The sequence below is a fragment of the Acomys minous genome (assembly GCF_964271855.1).
Source record: "Acomys minous genome assembly, chromosome: 8".
Lineage (NCBI taxonomy): Eukaryota > Metazoa > Chordata > Mammalia > Rodentia > Muridae > Acomys > Acomys minous.
The window spans coordinates 59,709,313-59,721,949 of NC_140489.1; the positions used below are offsets into that span (position 1 = coordinate 59,709,313).

Below are 12,637 nucleotides of genomic sequence, written 5' to 3' on the forward strand. Positions count from 1 at the left end.
TTGAAATAAATGCAGAACTCTCCTCTCAATCAGCTATCCAGCCTAGTACACATGCTCCATCCCGCTCTTCCCCAATCTCTTCCTTAAGAAAATATGATTCTCAGCCGGGCGTGGTGGCTCATGCCTGTAATCCCAGCACTCGGGAGGCAGAGGCAGGAGGATCGCTGTGAGCTCGAGGCCAGCCTGGTCTACAAAGTGAGTCTAGGACAGCCAAGGCTACATACACTGTCTCGAAAAACCAAAAAAAAAGAAAATATGATTCTCTCTAAATAAGACCAATAATAACTTATAACCAACTCCCAATGAAAAGAAACATCTATCACTCAAGAAAGCAACCAAAAACCTACCCAACCCCTTTTGAGGGAAATGGGGTGTCTTCCAGCTGACTTGGGACAAATAATACCTTTGTAGGGGGCCCGTATAAAATTGGGGAAATGGTTAAACAAGCTAGGAATAACATTCCAGTCTCTAAATGTTGAGAAATTCCGAGCTTAGAGTCCTGTGTAGGATAGGCTGAAATGCTGGACCAATTGGGATTGGAAGCTTTCTTCAACGCTGTCCTGGGAGCTGTCCTGTTCTGATGAGGAACTGTCTCTGTCAGCTGCTCATTTGGGAAGCTACTAACCTGCACTCCCTGTTTACTCAGGTAATTAATTTTATTCCTTTTCAAGTCTCTGATGGGGTTGAAGACCAGATAGCGTAGTTTTACAGTGAAGCTTAGTTGTTTAGGGGTCACAGTGTTTTTAGGTCTGGAGAGATGTTTTAAGTTGATAATGACAAGATGTAATGGAGATTGATTTACATTCAGAATTTTAGATGCACCAAGATAGGAAAGATGTTTTCTTCAAGGCTGCCAAATACAAATAGCCAAAACACTAAGAATGTAACATGTAATTCCTGTTTCATGGTTCTTTTTGCTGTAGGTAGTTTACTGTATACATGGGTAATAATAAAATGTATATGTAAAAATATTTAATAAAAATTTACCCAGGCATGGTGGCACATGCCTTTAATCCCAGCACTTGGGAGGCAGAGGCAGGCAGATCGCTGTGAGTCCGAGGCCAGCCTGGTCTACAAAGCGAGTCCAGACCAGCCAAGACTACACAGAGAAACCCTGTCTGGGGGGGAGAGCGGGCATGGGGGCCACACCTTTAATCCTAACACTCAGGAGGCAGAGGCAGATGGATAGCTGTGAGTTCGAGGCCAGCCTGGTCTACAAAGTGAGCCAAAGCTACACAGAGAAACCCTGTCTCCAAAAAACAAACAACAAAGAAAGAAAGAAAAAAGAAAGAAAGAAAGAAAGAAAGAAAGAAAGAAAGAAAGAAAGAAAGAAAGAAAAAACAAAAATGATTCCTCAAAGAAAGGTTATTCCAAAAATGGCCAGAAGATGTCGCTGCAGACAGCACCATGTGCACTGTGCGCCTCTTGGCGGCTGAATTTCATCCTGCTATGGGAAAGTATCAACCTGGCCTGCTGCCTTTTCTTGGAAGCCGTGCTTCTGCTCACATGTACACCCCTTCTTCCTGTGCCCCCATGCCCCCGGCCCTCAAGTCCAGCTTGATGCTCTCCACATGTCCTGGAAACCTGGGAGTGAACCTGAGTCCTTCAAGATGGCAGCACCAACATGGAGACCAGATTCTACATGTCTTCCCTGCTCTCTTCACCATCAAAATCTCAAAGATTGTTTCTTACGATCCATGCCCATGCTGACGTCACCACCCAGCTTCGTCATGACCCCGTGAACTTTCATTGTATCCTCAGTCTGGCAAATTGGCTCCATTTTCAAATATTAGCCTCAACTGACTTAGTGGTATCTCAATTCACCTCACTTTATGAAAATATCAACGTTCTTAACAAAAGTATTCCCCGAACCTTAGCATAGAAACAGCCTTAGTGTGCAGGAAATGATGAGTATCTATGAGCCAAACTAAGTGACTTATCTAGAGGGAAGATGACAGTCATGGGACTGGACTCCAGCTGCTGAGTCCTAGTAACAAAGCAAAAAACATTCCAGGCCACAGTCGGTCTTCCTGCTCATATCTTCCAGCGAGGGCTCATCCTAGTCTGTCTCCCACTTGCTTTTACTGTCTAAAAAGGAGCTAAGCGTGGCTCTCAGACTGCAAGGTGCCCAACCCTCGCTAGCCTTAGAGACAAGACTCTAGTCCTTACCCAAGTGACAGAGACCAGTCTACAAGGGAGGCCTGGAGCTGCCCACAGGCAAGTACAGAGGTCAAGAGTCCCTTGCACTGTCATCTAAAGCAGTCTCTCAGCAACCTCCATTCTGTTTCTCTTTGTCCAAACCACTCTTAGAACTTACACCATGAGGGGAGGGGCTTACACACCCAGGTAGTTTCTGAGGGTGGGCAGGGCTTGTGCCCCTGGGGCTGAGAAGAATCAGTGACCCCTCTCCTAATTACACAGGGATCTGGATCTACATAAGACCTGGCAGGTGTGGGGAGCTTCTGTACAGTCTGCCTCACTTCTAAGCTGCCGCCACCTCCTCCCTCTCCTCCTCCCTCTCCTCTCCCCCCTCCTTCCCCTTTCCCTCTCCCTCCTCCTCCTCCTCCTCCCCTGACTAAACTCAGAATGAGTTTACACCTGAGAGCAGCAGCGGCACCTGCACGTGAGGAAGCCACGTGCTGTCGAACCCCCACGGCATTCCTGACCCAAGCTCTCCTCCCAGAACACAACAGAGATGAACAATCTTTACACACCTGGACCTGTTGCCTGGTTACCATCAACAAGCAGAGAGGAGTGAGCCAGTTCTGGCCAGGGCTGACACTGCAGACCTCCTCCCAGCCCTGCAGCGACTTCCCCAGTGAGCAGAAGCCAGGCCTGGGTCTTTAGCTGAACTAATAAGACTTTGAAGTAGACATAAGTAGTCCCCATGAGGAAAGTCAAAACACTGTTGTTCTGTTTTACAACACAGAGTTTAAAAGCTGCTTTGGGGGAGGGAGAGGCCTGTGCCCTCTACTTAGCCGAAGTATACAGAAATGCGTGTTGTTTGGCTTTCAGTGTTTATGATTACACTGTATCATATATATGTATGAAACTCTATCCAGATAGCAAATAAGCTAGTTGTTAGGATTCTGCCCCAGTCTCCCTACCTGTGATGTCATAGCCGACCTGCCATGGGCGTGGCCCTGCTCAGCCTATGAAAAGACAGGCCCACCTCTCCCCCCCCCTCTCTCACCCCTCTTATCTCTCTCTCTCTTCCTTGCCCTCTCTATCTCTGTCTTTCTCTGGGGTGCGCCTCCCCTCTTTCCTTCTTACCTCCCATGCTCATTTCATAAACTTCTCCACAGGCCAGCCTGGTCTACAAAGCAAGTCAGGACAGTTCAGGGCTGTTACACAGAGAAACTCTGTCTCAAAAACAAAAACAAATAAATAAACCTTCTCCATTGAATATCTGTTGCCTGGCATCTTATTTTTTAATCATTAAACTTATAAAAAGGTATTTGACACCATTGTTATTGCAGACTGTTCAAATCAGAGCTGCAGTGTGATCCCACTACACACGTAGGGGAACGGTTAAAGTGAAAAGGTCGCCAGCTCACCCACCGTGAGGAAGGCTTGGTGGAACTGCTGCTCATGCTGCAGGCTGGAAGGCGCCATTCTGTGAGTGGAGTTTGGAGGTTTCTCTATTAAATGAAACAAAACATCTACCATACAACGTAGCCACTTCACTCTTTTTTTTAAGTTAAAAAATTTTATACAATATATTTTGATCCGGTTTTTTTCCCCTTCCCTGACTTCTCCCAGATGTTTCCCACCTCTCTAACCCCCAAATTATCTTCTCTCTCTCTCTCTCTCTCTCAATTAAAAACAACAACAAAAACACAATAAAACAGAAAGTGTCAAAGCAAAATGAAACAAAATGTTTATACACACAAACAACAACAACAGCAACAAGGCAGAAACAAAGACAAAGCTATGGTGGGCTAGAGAGATGGCTCAGTGGTTAGGAGCACTGGTTGCTCTTCCAGAGGACCTGTGTTCCATTCTCAGCAACCACAGGACAGCTCTCAACTGTCTGTAACTCGTGTCAGAAGAGGATCTGATGCCCTCTTCTGGCCTGTGTAGGAAGTGCATACACAAGGTGCACAGAGGTATATTCTGGCAAAAAAAAAATATCCATATACGTCTAATAAAAAAATAAAGATTTTTTTTAAATCCAGAGAGTTTGTTTTGTGTTGGCCAACTGCTCTTGGCCATGGAGCCTGCCCTGGAGTGGGGTTAATATGCACAGAGGTACTCCATTGGAGAAAACCATTTTTCCCTTTGTCAGCAGTTGCAAAAATCTCTCAGGGGTGGAACCCAGTGTCTACATCCTTCTCCCAGGCCTGGGACTGTGTTTTTTATTTATTATTTGTCTTTTGGAGATAGTGTTTCTCTATGTGGCCCTGCTATCCAGGAAGTCACTCTGTAAATTAAGCTAGCCTCCGACTCAGAGATCTGCCAGGCTCTGCCTCTGGGTGCTAGGATTAAAACAGCTTCGGTTTTCATTATTCAATTTTTGTGTAATTATACATGATAAGTCCCTGCTTAATTTGTGAGTTCTGTCCCCAGGCCTCTTCTAACTTATTACTGTGAGACAAGGTCTCACTAGTCCAGGGTGGCCTTCGGCTCGCTTGGTAGTCCAAGCAGGGTCTTGAACTTTTGGTCTCCCTGCATCAGGACCTCCTGAGTAGCCACCAGGCCTGGCTATCATAACGTCTTAAAAATTGGAAAACTCCACATCAATATTCATGTTTTGTTTTACTTTTTTCTTTTAACAAATGGTAAGCAAACTGAACGTCAAGTATATCAGAGTGACATGGCAGCCTCGAAGCTCAGTGCAGGTTGACTGGACCCCACTATTTCCTTCAGACCTTCCTCCTGTGAGACCCGCCTGGCCTCTGTAGGTGGGAACTTTGAGTTGATGTCCTCTAAGGCTTTGATCTCATTACAATGAAGGATATGAGGCAAGGAAAGCACACGAAGGCTTTGACTGTTTATTTTTATCTCAGTACAAATAGAAGTCCTAACAGCTGCCTTTCTGTGGGAAAAGTCCCACAGCTGGGGTGGGGGTGGGGCTTCCATGGCCTCTCTGAGTGGACGCTAGGCACCACAGAAGCCTGGATTACAGACAGAATGCACGTCTGCACTCACGCTGTCACAGCAGGGCTGGCCATTGTGCACTCCTGCTATGCTCGCCCCTCTAGGTCTCCTGCCCCTCTGTCCCCTAGCCTAGCTGCACCTGGGTGGCCAGTCTCCTTCGGGAGTTCCCCCGTCTGAGGTCAAAACTAGGTAGGGCTTGATTGAACAAGACAATGACACGAGCCAGTTTGCCCATAGGAAGGGGAAGGGCGGGGGACAGGGGTGAAGAAGGGAAAAGTTGGACCACGTGGTGAACTTGCACAAAATCTCCCTAAAGGTAGGAAGGAGGTTTAGCGTCCCCCAGGAGGACTCACGAAGAATCTAAGGTCTCAGCTGCTTTGACAACATGCCTTCCCCTGGAGGTGCTACAGTCCCTTGCTGGCCACTTGTCATCTCCTGGGCCTGCATTCCGGCCCAAAACACTAAGTTACTACAAGGCACGTCTTATTATGTTTGCCTTCTGCATTAAAAAGGAAAACAAAACAAAACAAGACTGAGGTGCAGTTCAGTGGTAAAGTAAGCGTTTATCGTCTTTGTAAGAGCTCCCGGCTCATTTCCAGCACACGCCTGGGACACAAACACAAAGCCAGGACTGGGCTAAAGCATTAACATTTTAGAAGTGGTTAAGCGTAGGTAAAATGAGGGAGGGTCGAAGCACGGAAGGGCCCACAAGTTCTCTCAGTGCTGAAAAGCCAGACATTTTTCCTGGTCAGGTGTCTTCCTTTGTGTATGTCCACAGCACAAACCTGCTGGGCGTGATGGGGAGAAAACCTGTCGGCTCACTTCAGTAAACCAACACAGTGTCGCTGAGCTGCAGGTAAACAGAAGGTAACCCCTCGGGAATTCCCAGGGAGGGACAAGTCAGCCAGGGCTCCAGCACCTCCCAGATTTTTCAAAGGGTTTTGTGACAACCCAGAAATGCCTGGGCCAGGCTCCTACCACTAGGTGTCACACTAAACACCTCGGAGGTAGATCCCAAGGCGGTGGGGACAGGGGCAGCCCCAAATCATCTTCTGATGTACCTTTACAAGTGGGACTTTGAGCTCATATTGTGGTGATTTTTTTTTTTTTTACAAAGGGTAACTTCGTGTGTACATATGTATGTAAATAAGATCCGTTGTTGAAAATATGTATATGAATGTTTTGCCTGCGTGTGTGTGTGTGTGTGTGTGTGTTCAGCACGTTCATGCTTGGTGCCTGAAGAAGGTGTTAGGTCGCCTGGAGCTGGAATTACACCCCACCATGTGAGCGTTGGGAGTCAAACTCAGGTCCTCTGGGAGAGCAGCTTGTGCTATTAACGGCTGAGCCATCCCTCCAGCCCCTGCTGTACTTTCCTAAAGAACTAATCTCCAGATGGGGAAACATCTATCCTCTACTTTACCTCCCAAGTGGAAGAGAAAATGCTTTTTTTGTGGGGGGGAGGGGCTTTCAAGACAGGGTTTTTTATTGCCCCCATTGGCCTCAAACTAGGCTAAATACATTTAATATATTCCAAATTATACTATATTTGGTCTCTCTTTTTTTTTTTTGCAAGGTGTTTCCGAGTGTTAACATATGATATCTACTTTTAAATGATTAATATACTGTGCCAGAAATTAGACAAACTGACATGGGGTGCCTGGGTAAATTTCTAGGTATTTTGTTTTCTTTTTAGGGAAATGGGAACAAGAGCTAGCTTACAATGTTACTTCTGAGAACAGTACAATACATAAAGGGCTGGGGTTCCTCTAAAAATTTATACTGTGATATGTGCAAAGTTCCGTGCTTATACTTCCAAGGCAGAGTGGGACATGTATTTGTAGACAAATGATATCATTACAAAGCCACAAAATCTTTTTTCCCCCCCTTAAGACAAGGTTTCTCTGCGTAACCACTCTGGCTGTCCTGGAACTTGCTCTATAGACCAGGCTGGCCTTGAACTCACAGCGCTCCAGCTGCCGCTGCCTCCCAAGTGCTGAGATTAAAGGCGTGTGCCACCACTGCCCTGCACCGCAAAATATCTTAGCTATTCCAGGATTGCCTGCACATATCTGCAGTGCTGACACTGGGGAAGCTGAGGCAAAAGTCTCACTGACAGTCCAGGATTCACCTGAACAACACAGTGAGTTTCAGACTAACCTGGGGCTACAAAGTACACCCAGTCTCTAGCCGCCTCACCACCACAGAGCCAAACATATGATCCTGAAAGCAAGTATGCAACAAAAGGAAGTCAAGCGGCTTCTCCAACTAATGTATTTAATCAAAGACAGAGCCTGGACTTGAGATCTACTTATAAGCAGTCTCACTTTGTCTCAATACTTGTATATTTGCAGATCAAGCCTGAGCATTCACTGGGGAAGTTTTTATTTTCACATGAGCCTTACTGTCTGGAGGTTTGGGGGAGAGGGGTTGTTGTTGGGGGTTTTGTTTGTTTCTGGATTTTGCATCTTTTCCCCTCGTGTCCTCACAGTCATATTCTGTGGGGAGGTGATGGAGTTATGAAAAGAGAGTTGGTACCCAGTTCATCAAGAAAAAGACCATTCAAATCCCACCAGAAATCTATGCAGAACTACAGAGGCCTCTTGGGTCTATTTCTGACAAACTCTGAGCCAAGCTGCTTTAATTTTCCGGAGCTAATTCTAGAAGCAGCTGATGACTTCAACTCGCATTTGCAGGATCGTAGGTGGGGATAGGGTGGAAGCAGCACTTCTATTTCTGCAGGTCAAACAAGAGGAGCACAGGCCCAAGCCCTTTTCTCTGGGGAGTAGTTGGGGAAGCAAGGAAGCTGGCCAAGCCAGCAGGGTTCAGATGTGGTCTGTGTTAGGGCTGCCTTCAGCCTCCTGCAGGATGCCCCACAGCAACTTTCTTAGCCGCGTTTCAGGACCAGCCTTGGCTAAGGCACTAAGCCAGTCCCTCACAAGGCATTCCGCAGTAAACTCAGGCTCCACTCTGCAACAAGAGGTAACTATGGCAGCAGAAACTCAACAGCTACTGTTGAAAGGAAGCTACAACTTCTACAAAGATTAGCCCCTTGCTTTACTTGGGGGGGAAATGTGGTTTCTAATTTAACACTTTTCCCCATACAGAGCTCGAGTTTGCCCCTCCCCTGGGCGACAAGATTATCGACCCCTAGGAAATAATCTAGGTGTTCTACAAGTGCTTGGGTTTTTGTTTTTTGTTTTAATGTAAAAGTTTCCACAGTTTCATAGGGGGAGGGGTGAAATGTTCCTGCACTGCAAACAGCCTGGAACAGGCAAAACCCAGACGGCCTGGAACCACTAGTATGTCCTTCCTCGCAGAATTTAGGAGAAGCGAATCCCTGCCCCCAGCCAGCATTTCCACTCTTGGGTTTTCAAAAAGATCAAAAACCGGAAAGGACCTGCAAACTGACAAAGCGCTAGGACGAACCGCCCAGCAAGTCTGCGTCCTTGAGATCTCTGCAGCTCGGGACCCCAAGTTGAAATCGACGGTGGGAAACCCCAGGGAAAGAAGGGTGCTTGCAGAGGGCTGGGGTTACTGGGTGCAGGCTGCAGGGAAGTACCTAGAGGGAGGGGGCCTGGCCGGGAGGACTTTCCAGCCACTCAGGGCTCATCAAAAAGTTCCCTGTACATGACCCTAGTGGCTCATCGCAGGGAGTTTCTCCGATGAACCCCGGCCCTGGGTTTAGGCTTCTCAAGTCTAGGACCAGCCAGTTCTTTTTCTAGTCTGACTAGCTTGGAAATTCCCCGCGCCTAACCCCGCCCCTGAGAAATCCCCTGCCAGCCTTTTATAGGGCGCCGAGGCGGCGCTGCCGAGCCCATAACAGTCGGAACTCGCCGCCCAGCCGCCAGCAGCTTGCACCCCGCACCCGCACACAAGCCCCGTACAGCCATGTTTCAGCCAGCCGGCCACGGCCAGGACTGGGCCATGGAGGGCCCGCGGGACGGCCTCAAGAAGGAGCGGTTAGTAGACGACCGCCACGACAGCGGCCTGGACTCCATGAAGGACGAGGAGTACGAGCAGATGGTGAAGGAGCTGCGGGAGATCCGCCTGCAGCCGCAGGAGGCGCCGCTCGCCGCCGAGCCCTGGAAGCAGCAGCTCACGGAGGACGGAGACTCGTAAGTGGCGGCGGGCACGGGCGGCTGGGTCGCGCGGGGCGGGCAGCGCGCTCGGGGCTCTGCACGGCGGGGATCACAGGGTTCCTGACACCCCGGGGGGGCGACCGGCCTCCCCATTCCCCACCCCCCCCCTTTCCCTTTCCCGGGACCCAGCGTAGCCGTGCGCAAGGCCGGGGGGGGGGGGGCGGGGCGGCAGCGGGGACGCGAGGTCCCGGGCCTGGCAGAGTTTGCGCACAGCCGCCGGGCGCCGCGCGGCCGCGAGGGGAAGTACAGGGCGTTCCGGGCGGCGGAGGGCGGGCCGGTCTGGCCGGCGCCCGCCCGGAGGGGGTGGGGCACGGAAAGTCCCTGGGTGCCTGCCAGGAACACTCAGCTCATAATAACCTCGCGGAAAACACCGCGGCCGCGGCCTCCAGAAACCCCGGCCTTGCGCAATCCCCCGCAGCCCGCGCCTCTCGAGGGGGCCCCACGCGGTGCGCTCACCACCCCTGGGGGGGTTTTCCCTGTCATCCCTTCAGGTTCCTGCACTTGGCAATCATCCATGAAGAGAAGACTCTGACCATGGAAGTGATTCGTCAGGTGAAGGGAGACCTGGCCTTCCTCAACTTCCAGAACAACCTGCAGCAGGTGAGCGCTTGCCCAGCTGTGCCCTCTTTGACCCGGTGGTGGTGGATGTCGGGATGTAGCTCAGTCACCCCCAAAGCGTTTCTAAATTAATATTAGAGTCCTAATCTGCCTTGGCCTTTTCCATTCAAATTAGCCAACGTCTTAGTGCAAGAAGAAAATCCCCTGGGTTTGATGAGGTCTTTGTGACCCATCTGGGGGCCTCCTCCTGCGAGCCTGATCCCCTGTAGCCATCAGGGAGGAGCAGAATCCATAGCAAAGGGGTGTCTGGGGTTCTGGAAACTCAAGGCTATGTGTTTGCCCCGTGGCTTATCCCCTTTCTGTTTCCTCTTCCATTTGTAGACTCCACTCCACTTGGCTGTGATCACCAACCAGCCAGGAATTGCTCAGGCACTTCTGGAAGCTGGCTGTGATCCTGAGCTCCGAGACTTTCGAGGAAATACCCCTCTGCATCTTGCCTGTGAGCAGGGCTGCCTGGCCAGCGTGGGAGTCCTCACACAGACCTGCACGCCCCAGCATCTCAGCTCCATCCTGCAGGCCGCCAACTACAATGGTAGGTCTTCCAGGCCATCCAGGGACACAGAGAAGCGAGGGATGGGCCCACTTGAGTCTAGGCTAGAACTTAAACTGTTCACATAAAAAGTGCAGACAATGTAGACTGTTAAAAAAAAAAAGTCCTCTCCTTAGCCAGGTGTGGTGGGCCCACTCCTTTAATCCCAGCACTCTGGGGAGGCAGAGGCAAGTGGATCTCTGTGAGTTCAAGGCCAACCTGGGCTACAAAGGGAGTCCAGGACAGCCGGGCTATTAACACAGAGAAACAAGTCCTCTTCTTGATGCCTCTATAATGTTCACCCAGAACCCAGTTCTGATGTATTGTGGTTTTCCAATAAGAAAACAGGGCGTGAGTTGTGTGAGGAATGAAACAAGTAGTTATGTTTTGTCTCTTTTTTCCCCTAGGCCACACGTGTTTGCACCTCGCCTCTATCCATGGCTACCTAGGCATTGTGGAGCATTTAGTGTCGCTGGGTGCTGACGTCAATGCTCAGGTGAGTACGTCTCCCTCTCAGATGGAGCCAGCCAGCTCTGCTGGACTTATTCTTACTGCAGGCAGATCTGCAGATGTGATCATAAACATGTCCGCTTGCTTTTGGTTTCAGGAGCCCTGCAATGGCCGGACGGCCCTCCATCTTGCTGTGGACCTGCAGAACCCTGACCTGGTTTCGCTGTTGTTGAAGTGTGGGGCTGATGTCAACAGAGTCACTTACCAGGGCTACTCCCCGTACCAGCTTACGTGGGGCCGCCCAAGTACCCGGATACAGCAGCAGCTGGGCAAGCTGACCCTGGAAAATCTTCAGAGGCTGCCAGAGAGCGAGGATGAGGAGAGCTACGACACAGAGTCAGAGTTCACGGAGGACGAGGTGAGCTCTTTGGTTCACCCGAATGATCATTATAGGAAGCTGAACATAAGTATTTAGCCTCTCAAACTCAGCTTGCAAAACCAGGATCCCAAGAATTTGTCTCACTGATTTGCTTTAATAGCTTACCCTTAAGGGGGGGGGGGACAGGGGTGGGGAGTAAGAGGGAGGGAGTTCTGGAGAGTGAGCCCAGGCCTTGGCACGTGGTAATAGACACATGGTCTACCAATGAGCTACGCCCCTTGCGGTGGCTTTGTACGGAGAGAATCCTTAAAGGAAAACTCCTGCAGCCCGGCGGGGGGGGGGGGGGGGGGGGGTTTCCGTTAGATATGGGTTAAGGGGGACGGAGTCCAAGCATGAGTTATTTGCAGAAGCAGCTCTCCCGTCATCCCAATGTCTTGGCAAAGTTCTAGGAATTTAATACGCCTTTTCCCTTCTTGTTTTAGCTGCCCTATGATGACTGCGTATTTGGAGGCCAACGTCTGACATTATGAGTGGAAAGTGTCAAAAAGAACACGGACTTGTATATTTGTACAAAACAAGAGTTTTATTTTTCTAAAAAAAAAAAAAAAGAAAGAAAATTAAAAGAAAAGAAAAGAAAAGAAAGGGTATGCTTACCACCACACTGCACACCGCCCGGCCCCAAGCGTTTTACTGTGGTGATTCAGCCGTCATTTTGTTATTTCTGTGGAATTTGGGGAAACGGATCATTGGAATTCAGAGAGAATGTCTTTTAAAGTTCATGTTTGTGGGCTTTTCGGAGGTGATTTTCCAGAATCTAGTGAAAGGACCACATTTTATTTATTATGCTTTTGATTGAACTACCATAGACCTAGTAGCTGATCCCAGTGTGTCCTCACGTGTAAGAGCAAGGTGTTCAGTGGTATGTGCTTAAAAGTCGCTCCCGACTAAGGTTTGTGTCACCCTCTTGTAAATGTTGTATATGGTGTATTTTGTTGGTAATTATTTTGGTACTTCTAAGATGTATATTTATTAAACAGATTTTTACAGACAGCATTGTCCTGCTTGTTTCCTATTCTGAAAATGGCTTATTCCTGAGGAGTGAGTGGAGGCCCCAGGGTGGAGGCAGTGGGGTGAGTGCACAGCAGCCAGCTAAGGAAGTCAGGGAGCAGTTTCTCACATGTAAGCCCATCCTCCTGACAACCCCTGTGTGGGAGGGAGGCTGCTGCAGGGGCGACAGGAAATACCAGCCTTGGGCTGGGGTACCAGCAAGCCACCTGGCCTGTCACTGAAGGCTCAGTTATCATTTTCTCCTTGATTTAAACTGTTTCTGAACCCTTCTGCCACTTTAGAACTTAGTTTGGACAAGAGGGATTTACTGAATTCACAGGGAAAGTTCTCAGGAGTGGATATGGGCTTGGAAAT

General features: G+C 49.3%; 1 protein-coding gene across 1 annotated transcript; it reads left to right on the forward strand.

The window, feature by feature from the left end:
- The first annotated feature begins 8,898 nt into the window (after positions 1-8,898).
- On the forward strand, positions 8,899-12,265 carry NFKBIA (NFKB inhibitor alpha). The gene is made up of 6 exons (XM_084793372.1): positions 8,899-9,215; positions 9,731-9,839; positions 10,179-10,389; positions 10,794-10,882; positions 10,994-11,254; positions 11,698-12,265. Exons 1-6 carry the CDS (start codon positions 8,989-8,991, stop codon positions 11,743-11,745), a joined length of 945 nt encoding a protein of 314 aa, XP_084649498.1. The 5' UTR covers positions 8,899-8,988; the 3' UTR covers positions 11,746-12,265.
- The last annotated feature ends 372 nt before the right edge of the window (positions 12,266-12,637 follow it).

Bases quoted from the DNA above. Each gene is read 5' to 3' on its own strand.
- NFKBIA (XM_084793372.1), top strand. From the start codon at position 8,989: ATGTTTCAGCCAGCCGGCCACGGCCAGGACTGGGCCATGGAGGGCCCG. The intron at 10,883-10,993 runs GTGAGTACGTCT...TTTTGGTTTCAG, and splicing joins GTGCTGACGTCAATGCTCAG to GAGCCCTGCAATGGCCGGAC. The intron at 11,255-11,697 runs GTGAGCTCTTTG...TTCTTGTTTTAG, and splicing joins CAGAGTTCACGGAGGACGAG to CTGCCCTATGATGACTGCGT.